Source organism: Geotrypetes seraphini, chromosome 1 (assembly GCF_902459505.1).
Source record: "Geotrypetes seraphini chromosome 1, aGeoSer1.1, whole genome shotgun sequence".
NCBI classification, from domain to species: domain Eukaryota; kingdom Metazoa; phylum Chordata; class Amphibia; order Gymnophiona; family Dermophiidae; genus Geotrypetes; species Geotrypetes seraphini.
Genome location: NC_047084.1, coordinates 134070948 through 134084422, shown reverse-complemented (window position 1 = coordinate 134084422; position 13475 = coordinate 134070948). Strand labels below are relative to the sequence as shown.

The 13475-nt window shown below is 43.8% G+C and overlaps 1 protein-coding gene across 1 annotated transcript; it reads right to left on the bottom strand.

Moving 5' to 3' along the window:
* Positions 1–6666: 6666 nt before the first annotated feature.
* On the bottom strand, positions 6667–12135 carry HASPIN (histone H3 associated protein kinase). The gene has a single exon (XM_033938814.1). The coding sequence runs from the start codon at positions 12080–12082 to the stop codon at positions 9794–9796; it is 2289 nt and encodes a 762-aa protein (XP_033794705.1). The 5' UTR covers positions 12083–12135; the 3' UTR covers positions 6667–9793.
* Between the last annotated feature and the right edge of the window lie 1340 nt (positions 12136–13475).

The window sequence follows — 13475 nt, the reverse complement described above, 5'->3', positions numbered from 1 at the left end:
CCCGCAGTTATGGAATACTTTGCCTTCTTTTCTCAGAAGAGAACGAAATCTTGATCGATTCAAGAGCTCCCTGAAGTCCTTCCTATACAAAGATGCCTTTGAAAATTAAATCTTTGATTGAAGAACGTTTCTTTCTAAAGAAACAAAAATCACAGGAGGCTCCAGACATTTCCCCTGTTAACCCAATTTGTATATCCCATGTCTGTTTCTTTCCTATAATTATTGCATTTCTACCCCTGACCCTTCTGTATCATGTTTGTCCTTATTTGACCTCGTCTATGTTCCTAAACTTATAATATTGTATCTGTTTTTAATATGCACATCGCTTACCGTGTTTCTCCCGAAAATAAGGCAGTGTCTTATATTCATTTGGGGCCCAAAAAAGGCACTAGGTCTTATTTTCAGGGTATGTACATGATCATCTCTCCCTTCCTCTCCTTCACCCCAATTCTTTCTCTTTCCTTCCTCCCCTCCTTCCCATCCCCCTGTGCAGCAGAAGTTTGCCTACCTTCTATCCTTCCCTCCCTCCCATCCCTCGTGCAGCCTTACCCAGCTTCTATCATCCTTCCCTCCCTCCCAGTCCTGCTGACCCTCCATCCTTCCCTCCCCGCCGACCGAGAGCGAGCCCTACCTTCATCCAAAGCAACGTCGGGCTGGCAGCACTCTAAACAGGTTGCTTTGGCCTTGTCCGTCAGGGATTTCACTCTGCCGCATTACTGATGTGAAATCCCCAACTGACATGGCTGAAGCAGCCTGTTTAGAGTGCTGCTGGCCTGATGCTGCTTTGGATGAAGGTCTCGGTTGGCGGGGAGGGAAGGATGGAGGGTCAGCAGGGGTTCGGCTGTGCAGTGGGAGGGGAGTATTATTTTTGTTGTATTAATTGACCAAATGAAATAGTTGAGTTCTTGAATAGGTGGGGGGAAATGTTTGGTAGTATTTCTTTGAACGATTGTAAGTGCTGTCTTGAAGTCAATTATATATATAATTCAATGCACTGTTTTTGTATGAAAAATGAATAAAGATTTATAAAAAAAAAAAAAGAAAACAGCCAACACTGAATAGTTCCACTTAGTCACCCACTCACTGTAGCAGAACTTAGTCCAATGCGAAGATGACAAGTTCAAATGAGCTTCTGTGAAGGGATTCGTCTCACACCGTTTTCAGTCGTGGCTCAAGGCAGGTTGTGTATAAGTTGAATGCATATGTGGTAGAGTTCAAGTTTCAAGTTTTATTTAAATTTGATGAATCACTTATTACATACTAAGCGAGTAACAGTAAAATGTAAAATAGATCTAGAGTTCAATGTACAGCATTAAAAGGGGTTAAAAACAGACTGACAAAACAGACAGACTCGGATACATAGGGGAAAAGAAGAAAGAAAGGGAGACAGTTACAAAATTAATATTTTTCATAATTAAAAAGAAAGGAAAAAGCCAAATAAGGAAAGAACATGAGGAGCGGGATTAAGATGATTAAAAATGGATTATTTAAAGATTAAATGCATCTCTAAAAATAAAGTTTTTAAATTATTTTTGAATCTGCTGAGATCTTTAGCTTCTCTTATATATAAAGGCAGGGCATTCCAGGTTTGAGGGGCCATCACTGACTATATATCGTGACGTCTGGTTCCAATAATTTTCAAAGAAGGAACCATTAGCAACCCCTGAGTTGTGGATCGGAGAGAACGTGTCGTATTATATGGGATTAGCAACCGATCTATAAATTGAGGTTCATTGTTAGATAGCGTTTTAAATACTAAAAGTAAAATTTTATAGGTTATACGTTGATTAATGGGAAGCCAATGTGAGTCAATCAAAAAGGGAGTTACATGATCAAATTTTTTTCCATTATGAATAATTTTAACTGCAGTATTTTGAATTATTTGTAAACGTTTCTTTTCCTTTTGAGTGATGTTCAACAATAGCGAATTACAATAATCAAGCTTAGCGATGACAAGTGAATGTATTAAAATGTTTAAAGATTCGGGTTCCAGAAACTTAGACATGGAACGAATCAAACGTAAATGGTAAAAACAACATTTGACAACATTACTAAATTTTACTCCTGTACAATCTGGACCCCCTGATGCGGTTCCAAGCTGGAAGCTTTTCAAAACTCAAACAAAGTATCAGGTTTTGAAAGAGGACATGTCTGGATAAATCCAGAAGTCTGATAACCCTAGTATGTGGGAGACACATCCATGCTTTGTCTATGTGTAAGTCTCCTTGCATTTGCCCGCAGCCTTACAGAATGTTACCTAAAGTGCTTACACACATAAGTGACAATTAACCCTGCATAAGGTTACCGTTGTGACCAGCCAGGTATTCTCCCTGCCAAGGTCCCAGTTAGGGCAGGGGAAAAAGTAAAAAAGAAATCCAGGGGTGGAATCAGGAAGGTAAAGGTAGTTCCTGAGACTGACAATATCTCCTTTGACCACCAGAGGGAGCCTGAATTGTCTGAGGAAGAATTAGGTGATCTATCCCCAAGTCGCCACCGGGGGAGCCCAAGAGGCCCCTGGAACACTGCTGACTCAACTAGAGTAGGGCGTTGCCCCAGAGTACTTAAACCAGCAGTGGAGAGCAGACAGTGTGACATGTGGATTGTTATTAAAAATCATGTTTTTCATACAGATGGGAGGGGGTGTCACATAATGATAGGCCCCAGATGTCAAATAGGCTAGGTACGCCACTGTCCTCTTGTCTATTAAAATCCATGCTGCAAGTCCCATATTGCACCAGGATGGAATGATCAGAAATCCTGGCCTATCCCTAAATTGCTAGCCTGTCTCAGTCTTCTAATATATATCGCTGTAGATGTGCCTTGAAGGTACTGTTGTTCTAAAGTGGTGAGCAGAGTCTCTGCTTAAGGCAGGGTGTCAAATGTCGGTCCTCGAGGGTCGCAGTCTGGTCGAGTTTTCGGGATTTCCCCAATGGATATGCATGAGATCTGTTAGCATACAATGAAAGCAGTGTGTGCAAGTGGATTTCATGCATGTCCATTGGGGAAATCCTGGAGATCCGACTGGATTGTGGCCCTCGAGGAGAGACTTTGACACAAAATATGCTATCCCTGGACACTGACAGTCTATGGGCTATTGCCCAAAATATTAAAGACAATTAACTGTATAATGAGTGTGATTATTGGGCAGACTGGATGGACCATTCAGGTCTTTATCTGCTATCATTTACTATATTACTATATAGTGAGGCCAGCTAGGGAGAAGGTTTAAACCTTTTTTCCCTAGGGAGTCCCCTGGGCCAAGCAGGAGCAACAAACCCATTCCCATGGAGCTGTTAGAAGCAGGACAAGCTGAGGAGCTGCCTATTCCAGAGGAGGAACAACCCATGGATTGTGAAGAAAGTCTTGCAGAGTGTGCTCCTGGCTTTCCTGAGGCCATGCAGGTGGACTGGGCCTCAAGCTGCAAACAGTGAGTTTGGTTTTTCACTTGACTGTTTGGACTATTTTTGTTTTTGTAAGCTAAGAGTGTCATTGTGGGGAGAGGTTTTGCTAACACCCAGGGAGGGAATTTTGAAAGCCTGTTTTGAGGCCTTTTCTTTGCAAAACCTGTGACACTCTCCTTTCCTGGCAGTGGACTGAATCTGCCAGAGGCTTTATTGGAACTTTGGGGCACTGTGGTTTGGTGAACAAGTGCCATGAACTTTATTTTTGTTTATTGAAACTACCTGCTTGGGAGCAGACAGTGATAGCCCTGAGGAGAGCTGAATCCTTAGGTGCAGCTGGGACTAAATTAATACTGAGAGCAAGTTTGGACTTTATTTTGTGCCGTTTATTTTCTTGCTTCTTTTGACATTTTTGTTTTGCTGCTGTTTGAAGTTCTGACAATTCTTCTGCTGCATTGATGAACTACTTACCTTTGTGAAGGAAGGAATAAAATTGAATTATTTTTCTATGAACTACAATTGTTGTAGTTTTGATTTGTGGTTCCTGTCTAGAGTCCAGTCCTGCAGGGTGACTCCATTTTGGGTCACACGCTGGTGTGCTATTTTGATGTAACCAGTTGGTGGAGCTGTGGAGTCACAGTTGAAACACAGTCCCGGTTACACCGTACACATGAGAACAGCCCTACTGTGTCCGACCAATGGTCCATCTAGCCCAGTATCTTGTTTTCACAGTGGCCACAAGTACCTGGCAAAAACCCAAACAGTAGTAACATTCCATGATACTGATCCGAGGAATAACAGTGGCTTCCCCCAGGTCTAATAGCAGATTGTAGACTTTTCCTCCAGGAATTTGTCCAAATCTTTTTTAAATCCAGCTAGCTTTTATTTAGTTAAATGAAGAGAGTATCATTGGGTAGAGTAATATAGGGTGGGGAGGGGTGGGCGTGAAGAGGGATGGTAAAGGTTCAAACACATATAGATATAGTGGGGGTTTATTGAAATTGGAATTTGTCTTTATGTATATTATATTATAATAGTTGATGCTTTATTGATGTGCTTTGATGTTGTATTTGCTGTATTTGATGATGTTTGCATCAATAAAAATTGTTTGACTCTAAATCCAGCTATGCTAACTGCTGTTACCCCATCCTCTGGCAATGACTTCCAGAGCTTAATAATTTGAATAAAAAAAATATTCCCTCCTGTGTCCCCTGGTTTTTGTACTGACATATTCCGCTGCCGCACACTCTTTTAAGAACATGCATCCACCTTTTGGATTTCTCCGGATATGTCCTCCAGGTTTTTTTCAAGTTTTAGGAAAATGTCCTCTCACATTTTAGGAAAATGTGCCTATGACCAACACACCTTCCCACATAGAAACTAGGGTTGGGTTACCAGACGTCCGGATTTTCCCGGACATGTCCTCCTTTTGAGGACATGTCCGGTGGTCCGGACGGCTTTTCAAAACCTTGCACTTTGTCCAGGTTTTGAAAATAAAATATGATTTGTATACTGGATATAGTTAAAGTCTATATCCGGAACATCATTCTCCAGATTCTTTTGTTGCTATTTTACCACTGAGGCCCATTTTGTTTATTGATTTGGTTTTATATTACATCCTCCCAGAAGAGCTCAGAACGAGTTACAAGTTCATATACATAATAAAGCGTATTTATAGGAAGTGATGGCAAACATAGTAGTACTTTTACTAAGGTGCGGCAGCCGATTTAGCGCACGCGGACACGTCCATAGGATATAATGGACATGTTTGCACGAGTTAGCATTTAGCGCGCGCTAAGTCTGTTAAAATGACAAAACATAGGTCTTTTACTAAGGCGTGCTTGCCAATTTAGCCCATTATATTCTATGGACACGTTAGCATTTACCACGCACTGAACTGACTAGCGTGCCTTAGTAAAAGACCTCCATAGTTAACAAATCATGGTAAAAGATCCTATGACAAAACATGGCATGGTGAGACACAGCATGACAAGCATAGTATGACAAAACAGAGCACAGCATAGTATGACAAAAACAGAGCACAGCAAACATACTAAGTTTCCCAAAAAAATAAGACAGTCGTATCATTTTTGGGGAAACTGCCCAATCACAAACCCACAGCATCTTTCTATCCCCCCTGCCACGCAGCCAAACCCCCACCAACCCTTCTATCTCTCCCTCCCCACGCTAACCGCGAGACTGACATATCATTACCTAATTCCAAAAGGCAGCGTTGCGGCTGCAATCTAAACAGGCTGCTTTGGGTCTTCTCACATCAGGACGTTCCACTGCCACGTTGCTGATGACATCATCAGTGATGCGGCAGAGGTACGCCCAAACATGAGAAGGCCTGAAGCAGGCCATTTAGATTGCCGCCATGATGCTGCCTTTTGTAAGTAGGTAATGATATGTCAGTCGGCGTGAGGAGGGCGAGATGGAAGGGTCTGCTGCGGCATCTAGGAAGATCCCAATACCAGCAGTGGACTTTTATTTTGCTTTCCCCTACCCCAAAAATAAGCGCTTCAACTAGGGCTTATTTTGGGGGGAAACACGCGCATGCATGGACGTCTATGCGATGTCACATGCGCACATGACACCATCACATTGACGTTCACGCAATTCCAGATGCCCAGCGAGTGAGCGTCCCTTCTACATTTTTTTTAAAGTACTGGGCATGGGGGGAGTGTTGCGCCCCAGCCTAGTAGAACACCCAGGTCTGGCAGGAAGGGGGCTATCTGCGGACTGTGTTTTATTTTTAATAGAGGGGGCTTGGCGGCAGGGTAAAGCCTTTATGGCAGGGTCCGCTCTAGCCTTATTTTCCTGTTGGTGCTTGAGCCAATCAACGTTCAGGCATTGACAGGAAAGTAAGGCTATGACAGCTCAGACCCTGCCATAAAGGTTTGCATGGTAAATCGGAGTGTTCCTTGCTGTGCATTACAGCGTGCTCATTAGAATACGAATGAGCTCCTTGTAATGCATTAGAATAGGATCCTCAGTGGCTGCTCCGAAGATCGGTAGCAACCACAGAGAATCCTTTTGTGCATCGGAAGGGCAGCTTTCCATGCCAGTAAGAGTGCTCTAACGACTCTTCCTGCCACGAAAAGTTTTTGAGCATCGGGGCCTTAATCTGGAGTGCCATTTATAGAACACCCCACTTAATGTCTTTTCTAACTAATGTCCAAAGAAAAAGCTAGCATTAAATCAATTTCAAAAATGGATCAGTACCAATTTGGTTTTAAATTTAAACAGAACACTGAGACTTTGGTGACATTAGTGTAGCATTCGATACGATTAACCACCAGCTTTTATTGAAGAGATTACAAGCCTTTGGCATAACTGAACAAGTGTTAATTTGCTTCCTTTTAACAAGATCGTCATTTTCAGGTCAAACTGGGAAATTTTAGCTTGTCATGGGTTAAAATTTGTTTAGGAGTGCCACAAGGTTAATCACTTTCTACCCTATTGGTTAACATATATATTACACCACTCTGTAAAATATTACATTGTTTGGGTGAGCGGTACCAGCTTTATGATGATATTCAATTTTATTTTTGAGCTCATGAATCTATTTCTGATACATTTTCGTTTCTGGCATTATGGACTCCTTTTACAAAGGTGCGCTAGCGTTTTTAGCGCACACACCGGATTAGTGCGCACTACCCGAAAAACTACCACCTGCTCAAGAGGCGGTGGTAGCGGCTAGCGCGCGCACTAAAACCACTAGCGCGCCTTTGTAAAAGGAGCCCTATGTCTCAATACTATTAAATCCTGGCTTTCAGTCAATAAATTACATTTGAATCCATACAAAACTCAGGTTTTATTGCTCTCTGGGAGCTCGAATCTTCAATTTCCTGCAACTTTTTCTAATGAGAATACTGAAATTCCCATTTTAGGAGAACTGAAATATTTGGGCGCACTTCTTGATTCTTCACTGTCAGTGAAACCACATCTCAAATTGGTTATTCAGAAGATATTTTTGAAGTTGAAATTGTTATGACCTTTGAAAGGATTGTTGAGTTCGCCTATTTCAAATATACCCATTGTTTGATTACTGTAACTTATTATTAGTTGGTTTGCCTAAAAAAAAAAAAAAAAGATTTAAGAGCATTACAAATAGCTCAAAATGCTGCAGCTCAGGAAGTCCTTTGTACAATAATACAGTGTCTTATATAGCGCAATTTTCTACAAGGAATCTATGCGGTTTACAATAAGATTTAGAACAAGATTTTAAGTTACATCGATTGCATGAGCATTGATTTAGGAAGGAGGGGGTGAAGGGTAAGAAAGCGACTATAGTGAAAACAGATGTGTCTTCAGTTTCTTCCAGAATTCAAGGTAGTTGATGGGTTGTCTTAGGTGTATTGGCAGTTTGTTCCAAATGAGAGGTCCTTGGTATTCGAAGGTAGCTTTGAATATTTTCTTTCACCGTACTTGCTGAGGAGATGGGAGGATAGTTTGTATAGTCATATTAAACCAATTCTTAAGCAGTTTCATTGGTTGTCTAATCAATGGCCTATTCATTTTAAAATGTTAACGTAAATTTTTAAAATTCTTTATGAACCACCACTTTGTCTGGCTGCAACCCTAGAGGTTCATGTGCCAGGACGTCCCCTTTGTTCAAATAAGGCACTACTTGATGTTTCAGATTTTAAGGAAATTAGATTGGAGACTTGATCTTTATGGTCATGGGACCTCAATTATGGAACTCCCTTCCAAAGGAATTGAGAAACATTTGAGTCCTTAAGTTCAGTTAGAAAACATTTAAAAACATCTGTTTTTTCAGGAATTTTTAGGAATTATCAGACATTGTTCAGGTTTTTGAATACTGTATGTCTTGAAAAGTATAGAATGTTTTAATGTTATATCTATTCTATGTATTATGTTGTAAGCCGCTTAGATTTGTTTTCCCCTCAAATGTTTGCTTTAAAGATAGCCACAACTCCAAATCATTTTTTTGCAAAAGATGATTGAACATCTCTTGGTGTTTAAACTGGGATCTGCTGCTGAAATAGAAGATTTCTAGTATCATTAAGTGCAAAAGGTGAATGCTAATGAAACAGGGAATAAGAAAGCTCTCTTGCATCTAATATATACAGCTTCTGCTAAAGAGGCTATATTTCACTACATGGCTTATGTTTATGCTATTTACATTCACACTTGTGCATGGTGTGATATATGATGATGTGAATATATACCCAAAATTAATGTACCCTGGGGATCAAGAAATTTGGAGTTTTGTTAAATTTTATTTTAATTGGATACATACAAATCAAATCCAGACTCAATATATAATACAAAGGGTATTTAGTGCAACTATCTGAGAGAATTTCCCAAGTGCCTTCTGTTGACTTCAAAAACAGATGCAATGGTTAGGTCGAGGAGGAGCCTCATTTGTTGGGATGGGCTAGAAAAGCAGTCTCTGTACTGGCAGGGCAAGAAGCCCCAATACTACAGCACTACAGGTTTCAGAGAGCCACTTCTGCTGCGGGTCCAGGACCTGTAAAAGGCCTGGGGCCAAGTGAGCTGCTGCTGCAACTAGAGAGCTTGCACTCCAGAGAGGCTAGAGGGGAAATTTAAAAAAAGGCAAAACATAAAATGGCAAATGTACATAGATGAGAAAATAAGTCCAAAAATGTAGTTTTGATACCTTTTTACTCTGTTTCCTAAAAAAATTTAGCTAGCATTTGACTTTGCAAAATGTTTTCCCAAAACTCCCAACTACTTTTCAGCAGGCTCAGATTAAGTTGTACATGTAAATCCTCAGGGCTGGAAGTTTCCACCTAAAAACCAGCATCTAACATACTATTTCTTTGAAGGCATACTGCCATAAGAGAGAGAAATAGAATTTTTAAATCATAAAGAGTCTACAAAGTCTTTTTTCTTTGAAAGGCAAACATTATATAACAGCAAGAAACCAAAAACATGTCAAGAAAAAGATAAGATGAGGGGAAGGGTCTGAAAAATGCAGAAAACAAAAAAGAATTATCCCACTTTTACTAAGCCCAACAGCGCGAGCTGGTATGGTAAATGCTCCGATACCTATAGGGACTGAATGGACGCCAGAGCATTTGCCATGCGGCACGCAGCTGTGCGGCCTAGTAAAAAAGGGGGCCCATACAAATCCCACCCAAAAAAGTGCGACATAAAAAGGCGATGAGCAATAACATTTTGGGCTCCTTTTGCTAGCGGTTTTAGCGCACGCATCTGATTAATGCGCACTAGCCTGAAAACTACTGCCTGCTCAAGAGGAGGCTGTAGCGGCTAGCTTGCGCTATTCCGCACATTAAGGCCCTAATGTGCCTTCGTAAAATGAGCCCTTTGTCTTGGCCCCTAAAATTTTAGCTTGGGACTGAGTTTTCTAAAATGTTTCACCCCTGCTCCTCCTCAATGTGCTATCTGAACAGAGAACTTTTCTGAAGTACTTCGGAGGCAGAAACAAACCCAAGTACTTCAGCATGGAACTGAACTAGCTTCTTGTGAATGCCTTTCATTGCGGAGGTAGTTGGTTTGCTCCGATACTTTATTTCATTTATCAGTTTGTCAGCTAGATAGTGAAGCCAAAGGACATTAGAATGTGGATTGTACTCTGACCAACTGTTTGCGTTCTCTTGCCTCATGGAACGATAGACATCGAACTGATAGTCTCCCTGCCCTTGGAAAAGTGTTTCATCGTCAGCAATGTCACAAAAGACTATAAGACCGTCTTTTTCCAGTCGAGACAGTGTGTAGTCAATGATACTGGCTTGAACACCACGAGTTGGGATATCAAAATTTAAGCCATGCAAATTGTACTTTAATTTCTTTACATTTGTTTGTTTTACCAAGATATTTCCCCAGTGAAGGTCCCGGTGCTCAAAATGCAAGGTTTCTTCTGCCACCGCTAGTGCTACAATCACTTGCTGCAGAATGCTCTTTGCAGAAGCCACTGAAGCCAACTTTTGTGTCATGCTCTCAAGGTCATTTCCTCCAAAGTCAAACTCTAGAATGATGAACAATTGATCACTTTCAAAGAGAGCTGGATTGTCATTTTCAGAACCTTTGTTTTTGTCATAGGTGTCCCAGGCTTGAAGAAGATGCTGGGGATAGGAACCTTTAACACAGTGCACGGAGTGCAGTTTTATGAATCCATCCGTGCTGTTTTCACATCCCTCACATAGAAGGCTTAACTCCCGGGAAATTATGATTTCGGGTAGAATTTCGCCAAAGCTTTTCTGGGCTTCTCCATTCACCATGCATTTGCCCTCGATAGGGATGATCTTGAGGGCCACATAGTTTCCATTGTCAATCGTTTTAAACACCTCTCCAAAGACACCTTCACCAATCTTCTCACATGAGCGCATTTTGCCTGGCGGAATGCATTCTGAAAATGAGACCGCCCCTTCTTGCTGGCACTCTTCATAAACCTTTTCTGCATCAGTGAGAAAAGACTCGGAAAGCGGCAAATATTTTGCTGGCGTCAAAAGACTCATGGAATGTTTTGGCAAGGGATGACATCTGTTCAATTGCTTCCCCGAGGGAGTTTTGATATTAGAGAGCTGTAAAGGTGTAGGAGCATCGAGATAGCCTCTTTCGCTATTTATGCCAGCCCAATCTTGTCCTCCTGCTTGAAGCTCTACTTTCTTCTTCTTGTGTAATGAGAGGGTAGCCCTCAGTTGAGTCCAATATTGCAGACAGGAAGAATTCGGGGAAAGATTCCGGAAGGCAGAGGCATTCAAGGGCGAGGAATTCAGAAGACCTACCGACTCCAGCCGGGAATCGTTGCTCTCTGTGCTGTCGTTCAGAATTATTGTGCCAAGTCCGAGCCCGTGGTCGCCAAGCGAGAGCTGACTCTCTTGGAACGAACCGCGGCGCTGCTTTGCCGCTGCGCTGGCTGGCCCAGGTCTCGCTCGCTTTGCCCATCTCTTGGAGGAGAAGCCACTGATGCACCCCTTTCTGCCAGTGCCATTGCAAGGAGGGGGCAACGTCCTTTGACTTGCTTTGGGCGGCCGCCCCCTGTTTGCCCTGGGGGGGCTGTTCGCTGCCTGACCCATGTCCAGCTTCCCACAGATCGCCGAGTCTTCGCCCCCGAGACTCGCTCTTTCAGGGGAAAGCGATCCGGCCCCTGACAGCTGGGGCTTCAGCTCTGCATCCTTGGGGGGCGAGGCCCTGGCTCTCCCCTGCCCTCCACGGGGGTTCAGGGCACACCTGTAGAGCAGCACCACCGGCTGCTGGAAGACTTTGGCATCGTGCAGGAAGTCGTCCGGCCAAGGCCCCCCCTCGCCGCCGTCGTCGTCCGGGAACAAGAGCGGGGACGCGGCGCTTGCACGGCGGAGGGGCCGAGAGGGGGGCGGGGCGGCGGGGGTGCTGGCCAGGAGAGGCGGGGGGACGAGGTCGGCCTCCGGGGGCCGCGCGGGTCTCCGGCGCTCGGTGACGAAGCGGCGCCGCTCGGCGGGGGGGCTCCCGCCGTTCTCCTTCTCCTCGTCCGCGGCGCCGCCCTGGCGCCTCCGCCGCCTCTTGCCGGCTCTCTTGGCGGGCGGCCGGTAGTCGGCGTCGCCGGGGGAGGAGAGGGCCGAGGCCGACGAGCTGCTGGAGAAGAGGTGCTGCTGGTAGTGGGGCGAGAGCCAGGCCGAGGACGGCCGGCGCTGGTAGGGCTGGCGCCGGCCGTACGTGCGCAGGAAACGCCGAGACGGGCGCCCGCTCATGGCCGGGGCGCGCGAAGCCGCTTCCGGTTCCCGCCTGGCGCTCGCGCAGGGCAAGGGGGGGGGGGGGCGGCGTGCGCAGGAGCGGAAGTGGCGCGAGCGCCAGAGAGCGGGAACGGCTTCGAGCTCGCTGGTATCAATGCTTTCTGCTTCGTTTTTTCAATCAATCAAGTCCCTTATATTCAACTTGATGTATTTTATCTGTTCTATGTATTACTTCTTTCCCTGCCGTGCCGGTATTTTCTACATAGTAACATAGTAGATGACGGCAGATAAAGACCTGAATGGTCCATCCAGTCTGCCCAACCTGATTCAATTTAAATTTTTTTTATTTTATTTTTTTTCTTCTTAGCTATTTCTGGGCGAGAATCCAAAGCTTTACCCGGTACTGTGCTTGGGTTCCAACTGCCGAAATCTCTGTTAAGACTTACTCCAGCCCATCTACACCCTCCCAGCCACTGAAGCCCTCCCCTGCCCATCCTCCTCCAAACGGCCATACACAGACACAGACCGTACAAGTCTGCCCAGTAACTGGCCTAGTTCAATCTTTAATATTATTTTCTGATTCTAAATCCTCTGTGTTCATCCCACGCTTCTTTGAACTCTGTCACAGTTTTACTCTCCACCACCTCTCTCGGGAGCATGTTCCAGGCATCCACCACCCTCTCCATAAAGAAGAGTCTCCCACACCTCAACCTCAAATTATGTCCTCTGGTTTTACCATTTTCCTTTCTCTGGAAAAGATTTTGTTCTACGTTAATACCCTTCAAGTATTTGAACGTCAGAATCATATCTCCCCTGTCTCTCCTTTCCTCTAGGGTATACATATTCAGGGCTTCCAGTCTCTCCTCATATGTCTTCTGGCGCAAGCCTCCTATCATTTTCGTCGCCCTCCTCTGGACCGCCTCAAGTCTTCTTACGTCCTTCGCCAGATATGGTCTAAATGCTTTCTGTTTTTATCTGTTTTTAAGTCCATTATTCTAATTTGTATTTTATCTGTATCCCATGTATTAGCTCACCTTGTGAACCGCCTAGAGCTTTTTCGGTATGGCAGTATATAAGAATAAAATTATTATTAGTAGTATTCATATTGACGCTTAATAGACAGTCCTTGATCAAAAGAGCTTACAGTCGGTTCCTGGGAAGATGGTTGAAGCACTAATCAAGGACAGCACCTGGAAAATAACGACCTGATGAGAGCCAGTCAACACGGATTCAGGAAGGGGAAGTCATGTTTGACGAATTTATTTCAATTTTTTGAGAAGGTGAACAAACAAATCGATAGCGGAGACCCGGTGGATATAATATACTTGGACTTCCAGAAAGCGTTCAACAAGGTTCTGCACGCAAGGCTTCTGAGGAAACTACAAAGCCATGGAATAGAAGGGGACATACT